Source organism: Xenopus laevis, chromosome 4L (genome assembly GCF_017654675.1).
Source record: "Xenopus laevis strain J_2021 chromosome 4L, Xenopus_laevis_v10.1, whole genome shotgun sequence".
Classification (NCBI taxonomy): domain Eukaryota; kingdom Metazoa; phylum Chordata; class Amphibia; order Anura; family Pipidae; genus Xenopus; species Xenopus laevis.
This window is the reverse complement of record NC_054377.1, coordinates 44,386,435-44,410,989: the sequence shown is the minus strand read 5'-3', so window position 1 is coordinate 44,410,989 and position 24,555 is coordinate 44,386,435. Positions and strand designations below refer to the sequence as shown.

The 24,555-nt window shown below is 37.8% G+C and overlaps 1 protein-coding gene across 1 annotated transcript; it reads right to left on the bottom strand.

Annotated features, from left to right (window-relative positions):
* Positions 1–1,794: 1,794 nt before the first annotated feature.
* On the bottom strand, positions 1,795–24,232 carry phaf1.L (phagosome assembly factor 1 L homeolog). Its single transcript, XM_018257856.2, has 17 exons — positions 24,077–24,232; positions 21,954–22,078; positions 18,885–18,967; positions 17,374–17,457; positions 17,244–17,287; positions 16,784–16,863; positions 16,612–16,706; positions 16,290–16,387; positions 16,088–16,200; positions 15,576–15,709; positions 14,520–14,603; positions 10,677–10,759; positions 10,052–10,095; positions 8,772–8,815; positions 8,351–8,409; positions 5,915–5,987; positions 1,795–4,744 (listed from the first exon to the last, which is right to left on the bottom strand). The coding sequence occupies exons 2-17, from the start codon at positions 22,015–22,017 to the stop codon at positions 4,655–4,657; spliced, it is 1,272 nt and encodes a 423-aa protein (XP_018113345.1). The 5' UTR covers positions 22,018–22,078; positions 24,077–24,232; the 3' UTR covers positions 1,795–4,654.
* Between the last annotated feature and the right edge of the window lie 323 nt (positions 24,233–24,555).

Below are 24,555 nucleotides of genomic sequence, written 5' to 3'. Positions count from 1 at the left end.
TACAGATTCAAGCTATTTCCATCTTAATAAATATTGAAAAATTAGACTTATTGTTTTTAACCCGAAAATTTGAATTTTGACTGAAAAATTCACTTGAATTTTTTGGGTAAAAATCAACTTGACCATTGATAAATAACCCCCCTTAATATTTAGAACGTTTCTTATTTCCGGTTGATGAAGCTTATATTAAATTTCCATTTTTGTAATAGCCCCCCTTTGATAATGCTGAGATGAGAACTTCAAATGGCCTCGCCAGTGCTAGGACACCAGGGGGAGGCCCCTGTGCACTTGCGCATAATAAGCGGCAGTTGTCATGTGCATTCACTCATTCTGTGCATGTGTGTGCCCCAACATGGCCGCTTGAACCGGGAGCTCCCACCGGGTACGTGTGTCCTAGTGCTGGTGCACCTTTGGTGGGGGAAAAATATTTTAGGATAACAGTTCCCCTTTAAGCCACGGTTGCTTAACCCTCAGGTCTCTGGATATTGAGGGACTATATCTTGTCGCATTACTCAACTTATAATAAGGCATGCTGTAAGTTGTAGTGCAGCAACATCTGGAAACCAGACACTGGGAAATGCTAGCGTAAGCAATATTGATGCTATTTAGGAAGCTGAATACAATCTGCCAGGAATTTTGAAGGATTTCAGCATGCCTTCAATTTAGGTTAAAGAAAAAAAAGAAAGGGTTAAAAAAAAAAAAAAAAGACTCACTGCCTTCAACCATATAGATGTGAAGACAAAAAAGAAGACTTATCAAACAGCACCTATAACCTTTCCAGGTTAGAAAAATGCAGATGCACAGTGGGGTTGTTGAATACCATCTAGTGCTTCTTCAGGTCCTCTTCACTATGATCCCTGACACCAAGAATGTGCAATTGTCGTAGGGTTCAGATCAGCACCAACTACTCGTGTTCCTGTGGGGAGATTGCAATGATGGGGGCAGTAGATACCATCATAGCTGCTGCAGTTCAGTTCAGGAGGTTGACTTGTGGAAAGGGCTTGGGTTCTTCTCAGGGTTTATTTCTCATAATATAACTAGTACATGCAGTATCCTTTCTGTACTTTTCTACAGTAGACTTACTTTTAGAGACAGCTTCACTCTGGTCAGTGGTGCAAAGGCTAAAAACAGGAAACATATTTATCAACTGGTGGACAGGCAATTTGTTGAAAATCACCAGAACAGAACTCCTATACAAAATAATGGAGTTGCAGAGTTCTCTTCTGACAAACGCTAACCTCCAGTTTAGTGTTCTTGTGGGCTAAATGCTTGTGATTATGAATTTACTGAATCAGCTTCTCATTCCCTTCTCAGTGGTCTCTGCATACTGTATATAACCAGAAGTACTGGGTATGTTTCTACTGGTCTTACGTTTGCACACAGACGTGCAGGCACACCAACAAGTCATGCAGCAAAAATTCTGTAGCATCAGAAATGTGTCTGAGCTTAATTTGTATTTGTACATAAAATACTATACATTTTTTTTAAATATATTAATGATTTTATCAGAACTAATTAGTTATCACCTTGGCAAAATAAACATAACATAGTTTTGGTGCTTTTTCCATGTCCTTTAAGAGCACCAAAACATACTCCCAAATTTCATTATAAGGAGCAATCATTTGTAAATATAAAATGTATATTGTATACAACTATTTATGGAATGAGAAACACACACACGGACTCAAATGACCTTCTAAACTGATCAGCCAATCACTGTATGAAATGCACCTGTAGAGAAATGCTTTAGATAGTGGGCCAACAATGTGCTCACATACAATAAAAAAAAAAGACTTGTGACAAAGGGTCTCCCTTTATTGGCCTATAGGTACACATGCTGTTTGGGGCTACAGATTCCAAAAGAATTCATATAAAACCAACAAAATAATATGAACAAAAGCAGGATTACAAACATCTTAATCAAAACATCGTTTCTTGAGCCTCCACTGCACAAAGGAGCACCCCATAAGGGATACCATACACTTGGCTGAACAGCTAATATTCACCCATAAATATACAGTTATAGCTTCTGTCTTCTAAGCCAAGACTAGGCTGTGCTTTTCCTGTACAGCCAGTTACCTGGGCAGGTAATGTCATGTGACCTATAGGACATAATACTAAGGATGAGCACTGTAAACAAAATAAAGAAAAGCAGCAATTTCACCATAAGAGGAGTCTACCCGAGGCCTGGACAATAAACCACAGGACAATGTGCAGCAGAGAACATTCAGCTTTAACTGTATAATCCCTTTGGCTGCCATGACAAGGCCACGCTGTAGAAACTTTCAATACTAGTCCACTAGTAAGTGTAACAGGAACACAATTTGATAGGAGGAAGACGGAAAGTAGTGAATTTGCCCTCATCACATTATCCTGGGGGTTGGTCCTGGCTCTCTCCTCTCTCTTTCCCGTTGGTTTTATCTCCTACTAGTTGATATCCCGTTACTTGTACAAAAAAAATGTCTGTGTATATACAAAGTTCTGTACACAATATATTTGGGAAATACGTTAAATTTGTCCATGTATCACAAAAGTTGCTACTCCAAAATAGTACAAGTGGGGGTATGTTATTGTTTCACTGCCTGTCTACCGCCACACTTGTTTGGCTACAAGACGTACATGATTTTCCACATTTTTAACCAGCTTAACCATAGAGAAAGGTAGTCAGATTCCAGTAAATTATACCGAGTTTGCTGGGCACAGACAGGTATGGCCTAAAAAGGCACAGAATGCATTGCTCAGTGCACAGACATCCATCTTATTAGCAATATTCTATTTCTCACGTTGCTGAACTGCCATTCTTTTCCAATCTCTTGTGGTCACATGGCCGCAGGAACCTATCCCTCAGTAGTATTCCCATGAGATTCAGATTGCAGAGCAATGCATTATACTGTGCCTTTCTTCTAAAAAATAAACAATATTCCTTGCGAGGAGCTGGTCTTTGGCTGCTGTCTAGAATAGAGAACAACATTTTCCCCCTAAAATGAATGTATTTTTGGGGTATTTGGCCTCAAATGAAACACTGTTGCAATAGGTATGACTTTCTACAAAAAAATCCAGTACAATTATAAGGAGATAGACAAAGAGGCACGTGTTTTGTTTACAATTTAACTGAAACGATTTAGTTTAGGCTATTGACTTTCCCCTTAAAAAAAAGAAACATTTTAAAGAAGAAATCATGGAAATCATATTATGATCAAAAGTGGAAAAGAGACGGACACTGAATGTGAATATGGATTTAACAGAGATGATTTGAGTTCAGGACAAAAAATAAAATGATACGTAGGTCAAGTAATTAATAGTGCAGGAAAAAAAAAAAAAAGGTGGGGGAATCTTCCCTGTCACATAAATTTGTCTTCTGGGTCCACTTTCAAAGGCTGCCCAGTGGACAAGATGACTGATCAAGTAAAGTGTATGTAGTGCAAATGGTGCAACCAAGTAACAAGCAAGTTCATCTTTGTGCTCACATCTCAGAGGTAACCTGCAGAACATTACATGAAGTAGAAAAAACCACCGCAGGATACTTCTGCAGTGAGGATAATAAATACAGGGTACCTACTTCACAAGGTGCTCACATTCACCAGAACTATATGCTTCGGTGTCTACTGTTTACAATGTCTGTAGTGGCCTTTGGCTACAATGGGTTTAAGACAGACAAGTTTACCGATGTCCTAAAAAATAAAAAACCGTTGACCGTGCAGCAGCACGTAACTTCATGCTGAAATACCCAAACCAGTTCATGCCATTTCTGCTTTATATTGCATACACTTGACTATTTCTGACATTATAGAAGTCAGAAAGCAAAGGGCTTTTACATTTATTCAAAAAAGCAGAAGAAATGGATGTTTACGTAATAACAGCAATGTTGTGCTCTACAGAAGGTATAGCCAAACTGTGTTTTTCCCTGTTAGTGCTGAAAAACAACTCCCAGGATCCTAAGCCAGATTCTGTCAAATTTGCAAAAAAAGTTGCAAAAAAGCTGCAGAAGTTGGAGAGCAAAAACATGCCTGCCCTTGTTTTTACAACATGGCAAGAAATATATTCTATTTCTGGAAAAATATGCAAGGATTCTGCAGGTGTTCTGAGTTTCTAGTCACTTGATATATGTATGCGTGTATATGTACATATACATATCATACTTTATGTGTATGTGTGAATAAATATACACATATATATATATATATATATATATATATATATATACATACATACATACATACATACACACACTTACATACATACATACATACATACAAGCACGCCAGTTGCATGTAAAGTATCATGCAACTATAATAATCATACATGTATATATAATAGCATACGATCAGGTGAACTGAGTAACACTAGTGTGCAGGCTCCTCGCTTCCTGCTCCTGTCTCACATGTGCTTGTGCTTATTGATGCAGCATACAGCGCTTTGCCAGCCTTGACTTCTCACATCATTAGGCTTGAGGAACGCTGACGACACTGACTTTTAGGAGGCCTTCTGCAGTACGGAGGAACATGGAAGGGCAGTTGTAGATACCCACAATCTAGTAGCACCCCCTGTTCTGCCAACAGTAGACAGCATGGTAGTTCAAGCTGTGCTTTGCGTGGGTATCAGGGTGCAAATCAAGGCACACTGGACAATACTTCCCCCGCTAGCTGTTTTGGGTTTATTGGCTTGGCTCGGAAGGTTTCTGCTGCCCGCTGGATCGTGTGGCTCCATACAGAGTAACAGATGCTATGTGGTTATTCTGCATCACCTAAAACACAAAAGGCAGGTAAATCATGAAATGCAGGAGACCGTACATCCACATTTTTATCCACTTTGCAGCATTTTCCCAGAATTCCAGCACAATAGTATGAGGCACAACTTTTGTGCAGTTTTTAATACTGGAGAAAATTCGCATCCGTGGTGGTAAATTGCATTCACTTTTTTTCAATTTATGTGAACTTTTGGTACACAGAAGTCAGGCATGAACATGCAAATCACTTGGTGCAAGTCATGCTTAGGGAACCCTGAAAGAAATCACCTCCTCACGGGAGATTTAATTCCAGGGTTAACTTGATCCATGGGGCACATATCAGTGTGGGCTAAGCCAGTACAATGGCATTAGGCAAAGTTTTAAAAGTAGAAGAAAAAGTACTTTATAAGTATGCATTATCTGAAACAATTCTGTTATGAAAGTCAAACTCAACGCACCAGTCAATTTTGGTTTGCTTGCCATGTATCACCGATTTCTTGTCTTTTGCTCTTTTAGGGCAATGGTACACAAGGAGATTTGTCGCCTGCTGGAAAATGCCTTTCTTCACATTTTCCTACTGTTAAGCCCAAATCTCTGCGAGTAATCTGTTTTACCTGCAGCAATCGCAAGGTTATCCTATGGAAAGTCTTTTTTCAGGAGAATTGCTGCAGTACTGAAAATGTAACCATGGATGACAAATCTCGTCATATACCATCTTAGTGTTCGGTGACCTCAAGCCACATCAACTTCTGGCCCCCCACCCTCGTGATCGTCATAAAGCGGGTACACCTCTCCAAGCCCAGGTTATTCACATGACCTATCCTTCTATCAATTCTGGAGTAATCAATGTACATGTGCTGCAGTCTAGGCAGAAGGAAATGATATGCAAACTAGTGTCCAAAAGCCTATAAAATCGCATTAGCTTTTATGTGTCGGTACCTTAATTTGCACTTTTTCATGGGAATCAATAGAGCAACCCCTCCTCCCAAAAAAAGACTCTGTGGGCTTTAATGTTGCTGTGTGAGTATCTTTCTAAAAAAACATGTATATGTGCAAGCTTCTTTGTGAATGATGTGAAGTGAGAGCAAAATAATTGCTCAGCTTTGTGCTTTGCACTTGCATAATAAACAAGCATTTGCATTCTCTGTCAATAATGCAGGATGTACAAATAATCTGAGACATACAGACCTCAAAAATCATCCTCTGGAGGCCAAAGCAAAAAGTGGATCCAAACGGGTTTGTGTTGTTTGGAGAAGATGACCTAAAATTGAAACAGATTGGACAAGCATGTTTAGAAATGTTAAATTCAATTCTTTTTTTAATTTCATGCAAAATTCTATGTGGCACACAAAATATGCAGTATCCGCCCAGTCTAACTTTGCAAGACATATCTCTATTAAGCTTACTTAAAGACATATTCAGTAAATTAGATTAATTCTCACATTAAACCAGTTAGCCCTACCTCAAGTCTTTCCTCATTATATAGATACGTTTTGCCAAGGAGCAAGGTTCCGCCTCATAAAGGTTAAAGGACATTTGTTTATGAAAGCTTTAAATTTATCACATTATACATTGAGTATATTCTCTCATTCTTATGGGGTACCTGTATTTAATTATCCTCACTCTGTATAATGTAATGTTAGAACTCGCTTTCACTCTAAGACAGTAATTGTATCGCTGAAGTCTGAGTCTGTACAAGAGTAGTTTCCTGCTTATAATGTAAAACTATCCATTTGTCCTTATAATGTGTTGATTATGAAGGACCTACTGTATATAGCTAAAAAAAATCTCTTTTTTGTAGATGAATCTGTATTTAGATACAAAGCTAAAAGATCTTTGTCTATAATATAGGAGTGCAAATGAACGTATGACTGTTGATATAAACTCTTCCAACATGCAGGCTCATTCTCATATTATAAAAAAAAAAAAAGATGCAAGATTTACCTCCCAATACATCCATTTAGCTGCCCTAGGACTCATAATAGAACAAGAAAGATTTTATCGAAATCCCCATTACTTTATAGCAGACACTGTGGCACTATTATACTAAGAGGAAGTACAATAAATGTATAATATATAGACATGATGTTTTGGGATTAAAGAGAAAGTACTCTCTTTTTATGTTAGCATAGACAATAACATTTCAAGGTTACTTTTTGACCTGCTCAGAACATTTCTCACTTGCAGGTCGAAATGGAGTTTGCAGCACTGCTTGCCTTAGCCAAGCCATTTTCCACTGTCCACTGTGTTCAGCAATATCCTTAATAATAATACATTTAATTGAATGTTCATGATGAATGCCTCTGCAGTTATACACAGTTTTTTTTCCTCCACTGATATACATATGTAGATAAACATAGGGAAGAATGGCTTCAGAGCAGATTAGTCCCCCCCGCTAAAGGAGGAGATTTATTTCAGGGAGATTAATCTTCACCCTAATGTACACTTTTACCTTTTGAGGTCAGACTTGCATGACATAAATGCACCTGATCCAGGACATACAAACAGACACTCCTGATAAATTTCTTGTATTTTACCGATACCAAAACTGGAATTGAATGATATTTTTTAAAAGCACAGATGCTTTAGCAGGCCAGATGCCCAGTACCCACTGACCAAAAACAACTCCATAGTAAGATGCCACTACCAGTGTAGGTGGGCAGGATTATATATGGGAGAAAATTAGGGACATTTGTAACCAGTGGCGCATTTTTACTTCAGGCAGCAAACATCTCCTTGTGCCGTTGCCTGTATTGCTGCAAAGGTGGCTCTACAAAATATAGCATTTTCAGTTTTTGCTTTCTCAAGATTTTTTTCTGTGGCATAATGTAACTTTAAAGGCACTGTATCCCGCATTGTGTTGATTGAATATGGCTTGGTCTGAACATACTTTTTTCCCCAATTGTGTTACCCACAATTTTTTTTTCTTGAGCTAAACAGGGCAAACAGAGAGATAGAAGCTACTCCATGTTTGGTTCTTGTCAAGTAGATGATCAGATTACTATTAGACAAATAATTCCCTTGCATTACAGACTGCCCTCTTTGGCACTTCAGTTGTGGGGAAACTATAGATCCAGTGAATTAGTGATTGGGTTCAGTGGCCAGATCTGTCATGTGTGGTCAGAGCAAAGCGATTATCACCAAATGAGCGGATTTTTCCCCAATATGCCCACCTTCAGGGGGATACAGTCTATTGGGGGGGGGGTGACACCTACAGGCTATTGGTGGTAAAACCTGACCAATAGATATCTGGGTGATTTTCGCCATATATCAGTCAGGCAGGCCTGTCAGAGGGCCCCATACACGTAGGGTTGCCAGGTTGCCACCTTTTCCGGGAAAAAATACCGGCCTTCCTATATATTTATCTTTTTTCCCTATTAATAACATTGGGATCAACCATCATTTTTACAGACCAGGCCAGTAAAATACCGGCCCAAAGTACAAAATGTTAAAACTGAAAAATAACACATAAAAAAACAAAAAACATTTAACACTGCTCAAAAACATTTTTTCCAGACACAAACATGTTTTACTATGATTTGTTTTAAACTAAACCCTGATTTGCATTAGATATTAAAGCAATAGGTAAAAGCAGTTCCAGAAATGTTCTTAAGTATCTTTTACCTGTGAAGTACAACTGGTTTCTCCACAGGGTGCCCCAGAAACTCCTGAATACTGTCCCACTGCAATCAAATCACAACTTAGTCAGTGAATTTTGATCTATTCCAGCCAAAAAAAAAAATTATATATATATATATATATATATATACACACACACCCCAATTATAAAGCCATGAGTCAGAAACACAGTGCAGTCATTTTTATTGAGCAAGTTCATAAGATGGCACTGTGCTGCAAAGTTTGGGTATTTTGTTATCAGCCTTGCGTAAACAGATCAATTATGCAATGTTATTACGCATATATATCTTACCCAGAAAAGAATAACTTTGTAAAAGCTCTGCCTGGTACTTACATACTGCACTCTCTTGTAGGGTTTTACAATTAATGATTGTATATACCCTAAATGATTTTGGTGTGTACTAACCTTGCTGTATGTGGTACATATTTCTGTTTGGGTTACTGAATTATCTGTGCAAGAGAAAAAAAAATGTGTTATTTCCACTTATATAATAGAAACTTAAATGATAGTAACACTATGAAACACTTACGAATGCCATATATCATAGAGTATACAACTACCAATCTTTGGCCAGCATCGAGTGGTGCTGGTCATAGCTGCCATGTTCACCACTCAAAAGAATTACATTCAGTATGATAAAGATTAGCCTATTTTTATGACTTTTTAATTATTTGGCTTCCTGCTGTGCCCTTTTTATGCTTGCATTTTAAAGCGCTGTCTAGTTGTCAGGTCCCTTAGCCCTGCAACCAAAAAAGTTAATGTTCTGAAAAGGCAATGCCACACACGGTGCTTTGTCGTCTGAAGGAGATCATCTCTCCTGCACATAACAGGGCACCAGAAAATACCTTTTAATCCAGATGAATTGGGTTAGCTACGCCTGTCATTGCCCTAAGGCTACTTTGTTATTGTTCCTTTTACTACTTAACTGTAGATGTTCTCTCCTACTCACACTCCACTCTAAATTTAAATCACTGTGTTGTTGCTAGAGTAAATGTGACCCTAGCTAACGGGTGGCATGGGGAGCTGCAGAAAAATTAAAAAATGGAGGCATTAGTCAAGTCTTTCATTACTGGGCACAACTTAATACAGGATGTAGAACAAGGTGCAAATTTGCTCCAGGACTAATAACGCAGAGCAACCACATGCTTGCTTTCAAATATTAGAACAATCGTTGCACCTATTATTACATACCCACCTATTATGTTGGAAGGGTGGTTCCTTAGCTAGTTGGGAAAGCATTTTGGCTTTGCTCTTGTGACTTTCAGCTATCTTACACCACAGTTATCTGGCTGGCAGTCAAGCAAATAGTGCAAAGGGCAATTGCATTCCCAATCCAGATAAAAGACAAAACATTATTATGATTTACACTAGCCTCAAATGGTCAGATTGGGCTGTATTTTTTTATTATTACAGTCAGTGGCGTAACTAGATATTACTGGGCCCCACAGCAAATTATTTTTCAGGCCCCCAAAATGTTTAGAGGTTGACTTGTTTCTCCAATATTTATTGAAATTGTATATGAATTAGGGCCTCGTGGGGCCCCTATACCTCCTGGGCCCCCCTGCAGCCGCAGGGTCTGCTTCCTCTATTGTTACGCCCCTGATTACAGTACTAAAACTATAATTGCTTTGACCATTTACTAATATTCACTCTGTACTTGTTTAAGTTGATGACAGACAACGAACCTCGCTTTACTGTTAAAGGAATCCGGAAATCACAGCGATGGTATCTGCAGAAACAGAAAGTGAGCTTGTTATTTTAGCGACTATATAAATCATTTATTTTATACATATTTGAACACAATTAATGTAATAATATGAATGAAGGCACTTGACCTGTTGCATTTTGCCACTGTATGTTCACTAAACTTTTGGGTGAATTATTATTATTATTATTATTAACATAAATTGCACTTAGGGAGGTCATTACTTATAAAATATTTATTCGTAAAATGTATGCACTATATTCACATAACAGAAGGTACAACATGATCACTTTTTATTTGTATTTAAAAGATAGTTGCCATTCTCTAGTCTATAACAATACAGTCTTTGCTATTGATTTCCTGACTGATATTTCAATACATTTTTAGAATCTTTCAGTTATGATTTTATGTGACACTAGGCTATCACAGTCTATTGAACAGTGGAGTACCAGCAAAAAAAACAAACAAAAAAAACAACAACTTTATAATAAGTGAATGTATCAGCTTATTTACTCCATTTTACACACACAAATACAATGCAAATTAGTTCTAAAACCTAGTCTTAAACCATGTCACATGCTTTAGCACTTCTCCGATCTACTCACATGTTGAAATTGTAATGTCCAGGATAATTTGTGTGCAAGACAAACTTCTTGACCCTGTGTGTGTTTGCATCAAAGAGAATATCCTGCAAACATCATAAATATGCAATGAATCAGTGCCTGCTGGGCTCTCAGTCATACCTCAAAAACAGAACACAGTGCAGCATAATAATGAACATCTGAGATTTGTTCCAAAATGGTTTTATATCATATCTATAAAACCTATTGTCATTTGTTACGATGAGAAAAGCAAACAGGTTGATGCAAGGTCTTTTAGCTCCTGAAGATTCAAAAGGCAAAATGCTGCCACATTATTACCTTTTTATTAAAATCTCACAATCTCAATTATATGCCAAAATGTTAAGCCACCAACTGCTAGGCTCCGGTTAGGGGAAAAAACTGCACCTAGCTGGGGAAGTTTGAATCACAGTGCAACCTTACCTTGTATACCCAGCTCTCCTGTTAGACTAAAGGTGGCCATAGACATACAGATAATATTATTAATATATTATATACAGTATAACCCCAAATTTACATCCCCGGGCATTGATATATGAGCCCTGTCCCTTGCCAAGAACTATATGTTTGCAAAATTCCTGTTATTTTCAGCGTTCATACTTCCTTGTAAAGTTTCTACTGCATGCAGCCGCATGTGTGTCCTGGCATGCTCATGGGAGGTGCTGTGCTGGAGGAGCAGAAGGGACCGGGACACAAGAACCCTACTAGGAGCGGGTGCTCAATTGAAGAAGGAGGGGGCGAGAGAGTGAAAGAAAGCAGCAAGAAACCATTTGAGAAAACAGGCGGGCAGACTAAAGTTGGAGAAAGAGACCCGGGGGCACAATATTGTGAGTAGACACAAAAACGGCTGGTGTTCTGGAAAAAGAGGGGTTGGGGGAAAGAGTTAAAAGCCATCTGAAGAGGCAGGTTGAAGGGACCGGGGAAAAGACAAGTGAAGTGGCTGCTGTGCAAGAGAAGGCGGGGGAAAGAAGCAGTACGGGAAGGCAGAGAAAGGGACCAGCGTACAAGACTGGAAAAGGAAGGAACGGGAGAAAGTCACAAAGATGGTGAAATAGCTTTACTTTGTTGCTGAAGCATGTTAAATAACTAAGCTACTAACTATGTTTTAAAGTTAAAAAAAAAAAAAAAAAAAAAAAGACTCCTACACATATCTGTATCCTTAACATGTTCACCTTATTTTACATTTTCCCGGGTTTTACGTTTTTTTTTCACAGTCCCTTGAAAGACGTAAATTTGGGGTTCTACCGTAATATATATTAATATTCAGTGTGTATGGTGGGAAAAGAGCCGACCCATATCGACTTGGATATCAGTCGGCTCATCCATCGGCTGAACGGAAAATTTTGATTGGGTGTCTTTTAAGGCACCCAAACATCGGCCATTGTTAGTGCTGAATCGTCAGATACAGGTAGAATTCTAGTTTCTATCTCTTTATCTGACGATTCAGCTCTACACGTGTGTTTGAAACAAACAATCGTACTTGCAAAGATCCTTTCCAAGAAAGACCGTAATTGTTACGTCTATGGTCACCCTTTCACTGGTTTGGCCAAATTAGGGGATCCCTCCACGATTTCCCCTTTAGGGACCCTGTGCACATATATGGGACCATGGGCTTGTCTGTGAATTTGAACTACATTTCCTGCTCAATAATTTAAATGCTCAATCAGATATGGGATCTCTTATCTGGAAACACAATATTCCGAAAGCTCAGAATTACAAGAAGGCCTTCCCCCACCGAGTCCATATTAAGTTAATAATTCTTATTTTTAAAAACAATTTTTTCTCTGTAATACTTAAACAGTACCTTGTACTTGATGGTAATGAAGCTGAACGAATCCATACTGGTGGCAAACAATCTAATGTTTATCTAGTATGTCTAAATGTTTTTAGTAGACTTAAAGTGGAACTGTCTCCCGACATAAAAAGCTGTATAATAAAAGCCCTTTTCAAATTAAACATGAAATCCAATTTCTATTTTTTATTAAAGCATTCATAGCTGTTGTAAACATTTAAAAATCTCAGCTGTCAATCAAATATTGTCTGGACATCAGGTCCCCCATTCTGGTGCTAAAACAAGATTCTGCCTTAATAACAGTGTCCACAAAATGGCTCCTGCCTGCTTGCTATAATTACGAGTTCCCAGATTGAAGGAAACAAGATTCAAATAATTTATATAGTGTAATTACATTTAATTTAGGATTTAAATAGGATTTTGAATAATTCTTTCGGGTGATGGGGCCCCTTTAAAGGGGTGGTTCACCTTCAAGTTATGTTTTAATATGTTATAGAATGGCCAATTCTGGGCAATTTTTCAATTGGTCTTCATTATTTTTTTTTTTATTTAATGTTTTTTTTAATTATTTGCCGCCTTCTTCTGACGCTTTCTAGCTTTCAAAAGGGGGTCACTGACCCCATCTAAAAACCAAATGCTTTGTAAGGCTACAAATGTATTGTTATTGCTACTAAACTTTCTGTTCAGGTCATCCCCTATTCATATTTCAGTCCCTTATTAAAATCAATGCATGGTTGCTAGGGTAATTTGGATCCTAGCAACCAGATTGCTGAAACTGCAAACTGGAGAGCTGCTGAATAAAAAGCTAAATAACTCAAAGACCACAAATAAAAAGTTAAAACTAATTGCAAATTGACTCAGATTATCACTGTTTATATCATACTAAAAGAATTTAAAGTTGAACAACCCCTTTAAGGGTTTTTTTTTTGTGCATGCTGAAACAGACACACCATTTTGCTTCATAGAAGCCTGTATTTCAGTAGAAGTTTCTTGCATTTTTTAGCATCCCAATAAATTTCCCTGGCTGCTGTGTCTAAAATATTTAGGAGTTCCACATAAATCTTTAATAAAGAAGTTTAATTGCAGTACCACTTGCCTTTTTTGTGCTTGATTAGTGTGCAAGATCATTATACAGTATATTCATCTAAAATATTTTTGCCTGACAGAATCCCTAATTTTCCACTTGTTGTGTTTGAAGACTGCAAAGCACTATTTGCCATTTTCAAATGGAGAACTGTTAATATACTTTTCCTGCTTTATAAAGTTGAACTACTTTTGTTTGCAGATGCTTTGGCAGTTATTTTGTTTTCCCCGTGCTTCAGTAACCAGTTAATGTAGCCATGACGGAAATGCAAAATGGTTTCTCAAAAGCTAAGGCACAAGCATGGGTACTTCCCCTTCATTACAATATCAACCTGTGTGTGTCAATTGAGTATATATTATCAGCCCGAACATTCAAGGTTATGTAAACTTCTGAATAGGACAATCGGCGTGTTTTCAAAAATTATGATTAAAAAAACACACACACCATTCTGTGATGATAGATAGTGTCACCTGATTCCAAAATAATATTATATTGGTATTTTGCCGGATCAGATTTTCCAAAAATGGTTAACATTTTACAAGCTCTGCCAAACTCTGCCAGAGGTATGTAAACTTATGAACTATAAACTGTACATAAAACTCCCTTGTAATAACCTATATTTTTTTTTTATTTTAATGATTATTTATAATGAAATAAAAAGGCAAAATAGGGCATATTTACTAAATATGCATTTTTAGAACATCAAAAGGACAGCCATCTAAAATGTCCTGTGTGACACAGGACATGCTTCCCTGTTTGTTAAAAATTTGTTTGACAGCTTTTGTGCATATTACCGAGTAGATAGATTTACTACGACATTTAGACACAAGATATTTTAACTAAGTATTGGTAAAGTGTTTTATTTCAAACTTTTATACAACAGAGCACAAAGTCTAGTTGTGAAACAATAAATCAAACGTTTGATAAATGCTAGTTCAATTGCTAGACTTACCACTCCCATGGTAAAATAGTTGTAATAATAATCGTTGCACTTAGAAGGAACCTGTTTGTGAGGAGATGGGGAATGGATTTTCATCTGAAATCACAAGAAATTAGTTTATTGCTGATGTAGTCTGTGACCTATAACTAGTGATAAAACATTTTCCTTTTCAAATAAATATGGGGTATTTACTAAAACTCAAATCTCATTTTTTTTATTAAAACAAAGTCGACCTAACTCCCATCCATGAATTTAGCTAATTTATCAAGTAATCGGCTCATAAAAGTTGGTTCAGGAAAAAGTTGCTTCACGATCGTACGACACGTCAAATTGTACAAATTGTTGCTTGAATCAAACGATCTTTTCAAGTTCACACCTGAAAACCCCAACTTTATCAGATTATCCAGCGCAGATCACTGTCACTAAACAACTTCAGGGACATCTTCCACTGACTTCTACAGGTTATAGGTGGAGTATTTCTGGATTCAGATTTTTAGCAGCTTTGGAGTATAATAAATCTCTAAAAATTTTAGGGTTTTTTTCCTCTAAAATTTTGAGTTTTCCCTTTAAATGTCTGTTTAAAAAAATGAAAAGTCTCATTTACCATTGAAAGTTCAAAGCACTAAAATTGATGCAAATTGACTGATAGCATTTACAAATCTTATAAAAAGTAATGGGATTCAGCTGTGTCTCAAACCAAATCCTGCACTTGGCAAATCCTGCACTTGGCGCATCCTTAGCTTCACACCTAGTTGTTATGCAAACCAATATCTCCAAAACATTATTCCTAACCACAGCAGGTTGTAGTTACACATCGTAACTTTGAGGGTCTCCAAAATGAGATCTCTCCTCATTTATTGCTATAAAATATTTACGCTCTACTTTGTGTCTTTTTGTTTTTCAAACTAAATGTATCATGGCATGGGAGCAATATATGGGGAGAGATCTGATTTAGGAGATCTACAAGGTTACAATGTGTAACTTCAACTTTCTATGCTTTCTGTTTTTTTTTTTTTTTTTTTTTTTTTTTTTTTTTTTATTTCCTAACCTCTCTTCTGTGATCCTTACCTTGTCTTCAGACTTGAAGAATACTTTATGGGGTGCCCCTAAAGTGCTCATCACATCTTGGCAAGAATATCCAAAGTGTATACATCGTTCTGAAACTCTTAACTTGGCATCTCCCATCACACCTGGGCCACAGCCTTTTGAGAAAAACAGAAAGAGCTGAGTAGACTTAAAAGTAATAACGTGCTTCACCAAAGAAAAAAAAAAAATGGAGAAATACTTGTGGCCAACTTTTTAAAAAACCTTCCTGTTCAGCAAACTTACAAGCCCACCCACTAGATCATCATGTTCATTGTTATGTTTGTAAACAGAGCGCTCATCAGAAACCAGGTATTACTCCAGATGAGTGCATGCTATAAGAGCCGAGACTGATGTCAGCCCATGTTGAAAATAAGCAGAACATTTTTGCCTGGGAAACTAATGCACTGCTTGGACAGCAAATTTTACTTATTTTAGTAAATGAAGGGCAAGAATAGCAACTCATCAATATATGAATATGTTTACAGTTTTCATACCAGTACTTAGTAGACGAAGTCGAAGCCCCAATGGTCCAGATTCATCTCGAAGAACATCAACACTCTCTGTGTATACATTGCCATGGTAACACCCAAGTGGCATACTGGGAGCCCTGTAAAAGAAAAATTGGAGAACAGCAAGAAATACAACTAAAAATTAGCTAAGCACACAATTTTATTCCTTCCAGTAACTGCAACTCACTTTGTGTCTTGGAGGCTATTTCCGCTGTAGATGAACATTCGCTTCACCATGGCCCCATGTGGGATTTGGAGGGAAGCTAATCCATGGGCAAAGTTTGGCTTTAAAAAAAAAATCAAAACGGACATTTGCTTACATCTGGTCCAAGGCTCACTGTACAAACTCTGCTAATAGCCAACACACATCTGTCTAGTCATCAAAAGTTTGCAAATTACTGCAACATATTTTACAATTAAAACAAATTAAACCTATTCTTGATGACATCTCACAGCCAGTTTTACATGGTTCTACTCTTTGCTCTGGCAGAACAAGAAAAATGTCTAACCTCATACTTGGGAGCTTCTGTCCAGGAATCCAATTGGAAAGAGAAAGACAGACCACGGAAATTTAGGTGGAAGAGTTGCTCTGCAGAATTGTATACTGAAACAGAAAATAAGTTTAAATACCAAGACAAGTAGACCAGTCTGAAATCTAGGATGTACCATGTATCATCTTACCTCCTGGGTGTGTTGCTCCAAATGATTGATCTATTTGTTCTATGGTAGGTGCGATGGCTTGCGAGTTGAAGTGAACTCCACTGTGAAAGTGAGAGGAAAAACTAGTCACCGATAATACTTGACTTTTGTGAATAAGGGGGCAAAAAAGAGGCGCAAACAATATATGTATAATATATATATAATTTTTGTATTTGGCGAATAACAAACATAAATCCTAACCCTAGTTTTCATATTGAAATTTGAGTAAAAGCAAGATGTTGGGTCATCTGTGAACAATTTTTGCATTTCCTTACCAGATGTTTTAATCACATGACTTTATTCTACATAAAGCACTGGAATTAGCTTGAATCGCAAATTAAATCCTGCATTTGGTGCTTCCCGGCCAACATTAGTTACAACATAGCAAACTGTTATACAATGATTAATTTCAATACATATCAAACCATGTAGTGACTCTTACCAGTATTTTAATTTCACTTTGGTCAAATCATAGACTTCTATCACCTAGGCAAAAAGAGAAAGTTGTGTAATAAAATGTTGGGAAAACCTTCTGTATAACTTTTCCATTCTTCGTGTAAATAACAACTCACCTTAAGTCTCTGATTAAAGGCATCAAACAGCAGTTTAATTCCATCCTGAGTCAAGCTGAGGATGAGGTCATGGTTTAAAGGACACTGTAAAATAGATAAACATATCACCACTAATTCACAAAAGCTCTTATGCAGTTTCCTAATTACTCGTAAATACAGTATATCACCCATTATGCTGAATACTGCTAAAATCTGAAGTCAAAAAGCCGAATGAAAAGAACTGTGTTTTTAACTGACCCTGGCATCTTCAATCCTTTAGTCCCTGTAGGACTCCCACCACATCCTACTGGACCAACAGATCTGAGCTGCTGGTTGAAACATCTGGAAGGCTGGAAATAGTCATCTGTATCCAACCTTTTTGAGATCTTTCCACTACCTTTCAGTCCAGTGAGTAATATAGATTTAAAGTGCACCCTTCTGATCAAAAGGAGGGTTGGCATTTAGTAACCACAGGTACCAAATGGCAGATGGGGGAAATGAATCCGGCTTTTAAAGCAAAAGTAAATAACACTCCTATCAAAACTGTAAATGTATGAATTTAATACAGTATATGAATTTTTTAAAGCAAAAGGAGAAAATAAACCCCCCCCCCCCAGGGTTTTAACTGCCCTTCTCATTTAATACGAACATTATTGTTTCAGAGGAACAATTCACCCGAGTCCAATAAATGGGGCTTAGGTTTGACATGCATTGGGCTTATTGGTTTACTATTTGTTGGACTGAAGAGTGCAATTGAAAGCACTTTTGATTTAGAATCAACCACACTTTCTTGGTTCCTCAGAATAATTTTGGGAATAGAATAAGATTACTGAATTACACATTCCAGTTAAAACTGCAATATAACTTTATTATTCCACATTACTATTTCTCTAGGTTTTAGCTACGAGAGACAGTTCTGGTATGCCGGAGCCTTCCATCAGCGGTTGGGGGCGATAATCAACCTGCAAATGAGTCTCCTTGTAAGAATAAACCATACAGTATTCAACCATAAAGCTAATGGAATGGTTAGATGGATGTGTGTATGTCTTATACTGCAAGTCAGACATGTTGGCTTTTTTTAAACCACACTGTATGATCATATGTACTTGAATAGAGTAATTTTCCTAACATAATTCTGTTGACCAAAGCAAACTGAGGTTGATCATAATGGGGTATTATTATGTATTATTATGTAATAATGTGCAAAATGATTCTGCAGTGCTGTTCAATAGCTTGATGCAATGTTCCCTTTAATTGAGTCTCGGAAATGTGTAAAAAATTATTTTGTGCGCACATTTTAAACTGTGTGTGCAGTTCAGAATAAATGCTAAATGTTTTGTTTTCAAACATAATTGTGCTCACCACAATTTGTTGTGTGCGCTGGCCACAGCTTAGAGGGAACACTGGCTTGGTGTATATATTGAAAACACACATAAATAATGACTAATGCAGGAGGTAAAGTTTATCATCTAAAAGTATAAAACTTATATCAGTAATTTCTGACCAAAATGCATTATTTTGTGTAGATTTACCTGATCACTATAAAGGATCTGAACATTTCTGATGGTCCTGCAATTCTTTTGGAGGATGGCTACTCCCTGAGCAAAGGGCATTCCTGTAACCAAGACAGAAAAAAGTGAATTTCAATTACTTGAGTAAGTCAGAGCTAGTAGTGCAGAGTGTGTAATGTAAACAGTCAGAAAAATGCTGCTTTTAAAAGGGAATATGTACAAGCAACTTTAGAATCACTGGAAATGTAGAATGAAAAACCTCATAGGATTAAAGGCAAGCATTATGATTTATAAATTTATATAGCACCCGTATTCTGCAACACTGTGTTTAATTATAAACACAATGTAACACCCAGAGTACTATTGTAGGGAGCACTGCTATCTTGTTTATTGTTCCCACTGATGCCCTAGCACTGAGCATTCACAATGGAGGCAAAGTTTTGTTTTACTATGTGCACAACCCAGACCAGCAGTGAGAACTACAGAGAATGGAAGCAAGATGGCAGCGCTCACTACAACAGTGCCCCTAGCAAGTGCAGTTTTCGCAAATAGGAGACAGGGTCTGAGGTTAGTGATTATAATCACTATGGGAACCTAGCAACTCGGCATCCACAGTGATTATATCTTTCCTTCTACTTTTAAAGGAGAACAACACCCTAAAAATGATTTTGGCTAGCATTGCTGTATTTTAGCCAAGTAATGAGAATCTGAAAGAATTACGAATAAGCCTTGTATTGTGACTTTTATATTCTATCTGTACAATTGATTGTGAGTTGGACCCTAAGCTTAGGTAACTGAAAGCAGCAAATGACGTGTTGCGAATCAGCAGCAAAGAAGATTGTGAGATACTGAGGCATCTTTGGAGGCACAGAAATTTATCAGCCCAAGGCAACCACATCCCTTAAGAAGTAAAGAATCCCAATACATGTTGTTATGCATTTGTAGCCTAATCCAGTTTGGGAAAGACAAGTTTCAAAGCAATACATTCTTCCCCTACAATAACCTTAAAGTGGGTAAAGTACAAACTATGTTGTTTGCAGTATGTCACTTCCCCGACGTCATTGGCAGGTGAAGAGTTTATACTACATGACATTTTTTGACATTTTACAGTGTCACTGCCATTTTAAATTTGTTGATCCTGTAAAAAGTAAAGGGTTACATCTGTCAAAATGACCGATTCATATGACATTCCTGGTGGCAATACACAATTATCACAGGAAATTAAATTTGCTTGAATTCCAGTAGAGCAAATAGATAAGAAGCCAGGAACTAAGCTGAACCACAAAGTGCAGTCACCAAGCCAAACCCCAGCACACATACTAATCCCACATTTGCTTTTTGACACGCAGCAGTGTTTTGAACATCTCTCAGTAGCTTAATATTGCCCACTGTATGGTCAGCTTCAAGTCTCTGCCAACTTGACCACTCCTGAGTAAGTAGGTAGCTTACTGCCCCATATATGGCCCAAAATGATGGCCTTCCTGACCAATATCTGGTTGTTTTGTGGCATTGGGACATGGATGTGCTCTTCTCCTGGTGGTTTTGCACAATGTGATCTAGTCATTTGGCACAGGGATCCTGCTGGATTGATGATAATCGGTCCAAACAGAAATTTCCATCAGTCATCTGAGAGGAAGTGAAGCCACAGCTCTACAGCTCCTTCACTTCCTGCTGTTTTGTACAATAAAAAGAGGACCATACACATGTACAACAAGGGCTACATGATCACAAGATACAGAAAATATTCAGTAGATGCATATGTTGTCTGTTTAAATAGCTATGAACAGATTCACCTGATCAGGTTAAAATACATCTTAATAGAGTACATCATTTATTTCAACACAAAATGCAGAAAAAAAAGTTTTGGAGCAGTAACGCATTTTTAAAGATTTTTGGGGGGGGGGTGCACAGTCAGAGGCCGTGCAAACCAAGCAGCAAAAGAGGGGATTGGCATGTGGATTAAGATTGGGTGAGCTGCTGCAGAAAGCTACTAAAAAAGGGGAATGTGGAACTACAGTCCTAAGTCAGAGATGGCCTTCCCTGAGATTTCTAGATATTGTGTTTTCCCATAAGATCCCACACCTGCATTACCTTTGGCACAACCAAAATAATGCTCTCTCTCTTAAAGGGGACAGGACACCCTAAGAAATAATTCCAAATTTTATTTTATTTCCAAATCCTAACTGTATTTTCAAGCAAAATAAACTTCACTTATACTTTATAAATGATTGAAATCTTGGGTTTCATGCTTAATTTGAAAAGTACTTTTATTATACAGCTTTTTATGTCTGGGTGACAGGTCCCCTTTAAGATGAAGAAAGGGATCTTTATTCAGAAATAGTTTTAATCAAGAAAAGGGGTCCTAAAACTTGGTATTGCCCCACGAAGCACTCATGCGGCAAATGTAAACATCCTCAATGCAGGGCCGGAACTAGAGGTAGGCAGAGGAGGCATGTGCCTAGGGCGCAGTGGCAAGGGGGCGCCAGGCACATACCTCTTCTGCTGGCCTTGTCCCCTTATTGTTTTCCATGTATCCTCTGCGCCGCCGGGTCATCAGTGCGTGCACCTGTTTATGTGTGCATCATGGCAGACAGGTGGACAGAGCATGCTCAGCCAATTGTTCACATTCGTGCGCACGAGTTGGGGCAGAGAGCTGGCTGGCCAGGTTGCATAGAGCGCCCGGATGGCTTGGCCTGCCTCTGTGTATACTGCTAAAGAAATATTTAAATAATTTAAATTTTAGTTGGAATATATTTCCAATAAATAGACATATACTGAATATCTTTGACTCAGCATCTCTTTTTTTATCTTTTTTTCATACTGGAGTATTCATTCCTCTCTCTGCACTGCTGCTTTCTCTGCAGCTTTGTCTTTTAGACCTCTGCTAGTCTACAATGATAATAAACAGTCTTCGCTCCAGCACTTGAATGACCAAACTGCAATCATGTTTTCAAATTGGAAAGCCAACCAATGTGCTGGAAAAGATCACGAATATGCACCTTTTAACAAAGCATCTTTAAGCACACCCAACCATTCAAGAACACTTGTATAAGCCTAGTGCAATCTATTAATTATTATTCACAGCCTCACCTAGTGTAAATTCCCATTGCTGGTTTCCTAAAGATCTCTCTGGTACAACCTCCAGATCCAGCATTGGCTCAAGGCAGAGAGTCTCCAGGGATCAGCTGAGGTCCCGAATGTCACCAAGGAAAAAACTGTCAGGGAAACAGAGCAACAGAAGTTTATTATGTGTCTATAATTAATCTGCTTTACGGGTAGCAGAACACAACACTTATCATGTGCTCACATTCTTTTTTTCTACAACAAAAGCTGCAGTCAACCTTTCCCTACACTAGTGGCAGCAATGCAGATGTGAATAAATTCACTTCTAGGTTTTCTTTTTCCCCAAAACACTGTGTGGTCGGATTCTACTAATAGCTCCCTAGTAAGCACTTTTACTACATATCCTTCCGATATATATATATATATATATATATATATATATATATATATATATATATTATATATATTTATTTATATATTGATGTAGCGGCAGAGAGAGTTAATGTGGGGTGCTTGCCAGCATTTCTATAACATGCTATCCACCCCATTGAATATGTCAACTTTGAGGTCAGTGCAGTCGGGGGTTAACCGTGTGTTGGAAATTCTATTTCTGGCAGTTCTGCAGCAGAGTGTTTTCTGATGTTCTTATAATCTGAAGTGGCAGAAATTCCCCTGCCACCACAAGTGTACTGAATATTCCAGCTAAGGGATGATAGGATGTGCATTTTAAATGCAGATAAAGTACATGGCTACTTTTTTTTGTACATTTATGTCCATACAGGTGAATTAATGTATGTGCTGCACACAAGGTTCCTTCTCCAATAGGACACATAATACTGCATGGCTACCCCCATGGTTACACAAAAACTTATTGTTACTAACTATATACAAGTTTCAGCAAACACACAATTTTGCACCAGTGAAAGGTTAACAGCACATCATATTTAAATGCAGATGCAATCCTTCCATTTTTTGGCTTTACTGGTTCTTAAAGTTCTCAGTGGAATTGCAGAAACACATCATTAAAATGCCATAAAGTGTAAATTCAGGCAGGAGTAAAGTGGTGTAAACTGCAGGAAAATATAAAATTCAGTAGGTTTTAATGTGTACATTTAACCCATTTAGCTGCCAAACAGTATAGCAGCACAATGGTTTGCTCTGTGGTTCTGACAGGGAGTGCGCTGTGTGTAAATGTAAAAATGCTTGTCAGAAGAGCAGCACATTTTCTACTGACAAAATTGTTTTTCAGAAAGTCTGTAAAGTATTAGGTCAGATGATACTATGTATTTAGATGCTTGTTTGACAAGTGCCTGTATACACAATAAATTAACTTATAGCTATGATTTCATTAGACTTACAGATTCCATTTCGAAAGGCTCACTAGACACAGTAAGAATATATGGATATAATACGCTAAAGCCATGAATATCTTGTAAATTCTATCCTTTTAAACGGTGCGTTCTGATGTCATCAGTTATAAACGGTGAGTTCTGATGTCATTTCTGTCACGTGACTCACTGAAACTTCTGTATTATAATAAATAAAGTACCCCCAGTTGCAAAATATAAGGATATTAGAAGTTACCTCAGAGTTCCATGACCTGTATAAAAACCAATCACCCTTAAGCCTCATGCTTTTATATGGTCATGGAACTCCTCGGTAACTTATAATATTCTTATATTTTACAAGAGGGGGTACTTTATTCACTAAATAATTTTATTATTTATTAACAGCTCTGTTCCACGGCATGGCATTACCATCTTCCACAAATGAAAGGCCATAAAATGTATAAAGTTCTTTATTACGAGCATTATGTTTATGAGAGAACAATGACATTATATTTTCACTCTAAATAAGGCTGCATTTATTATTTTACACAGAATTGCCCATACTGGACTTGAATAATAACAAAGCCAGCTCTTCTGTGTCTAGAATGTATAACCCCTCCCTCATCTGCAAACTGGACATTACTTTATTCAAATAAAAGTACAGAGCTCTATAGCCTACGGCCAGTTCCCTCTAGACTACAACACCCAGCATTCCCTGTCAGGGTTGAGACATATATGTATTATATTTACATACAGCGCCATTTGGCAGGTAGGAGAAACCCTCATCCTGAAGTCAAAGACATTCCCAGCCCATGTACTTACCGGTGTATGTCAGGATACTTGCGGGTACAAATATGTCAGCTCCTGATATTCACTGCTCCTATTCAGTCAATACACAGAACCTTCTCTCCTCGCAGCGCACCGGCTGCTTTTTGTCGCTCTCACCTCTCTGTTTTCTTTTCTCCCAGGCGCTGCCGTAAAACTTCCGTTTTCTCCAAGCAGCTGCCGTAAAGTGAAATGCGCCCTCCTCCAAGTGTCATGCAGGAGAGCGGGGGAGTGACTAGGATCCCGGTAACAACAAGGGAAGAAGAAGAAGAAGGAATGGCGGACTGTTTACGGAAGGAGCAGCCTGCGGAGAAGTCCTGAGGGTTTCATGCAGGAGGGAGATAGTAAAGGAGACATATAGAGAGTGGGGTGATGGGGTCGTTTTATAACAAAGGGGTTTGATAAAGGGACATACTTTTCAAAAACCAACATTTCCCTCGCTGTAAACTCTGTGTAATGTTAAGTAAACGGAGTCC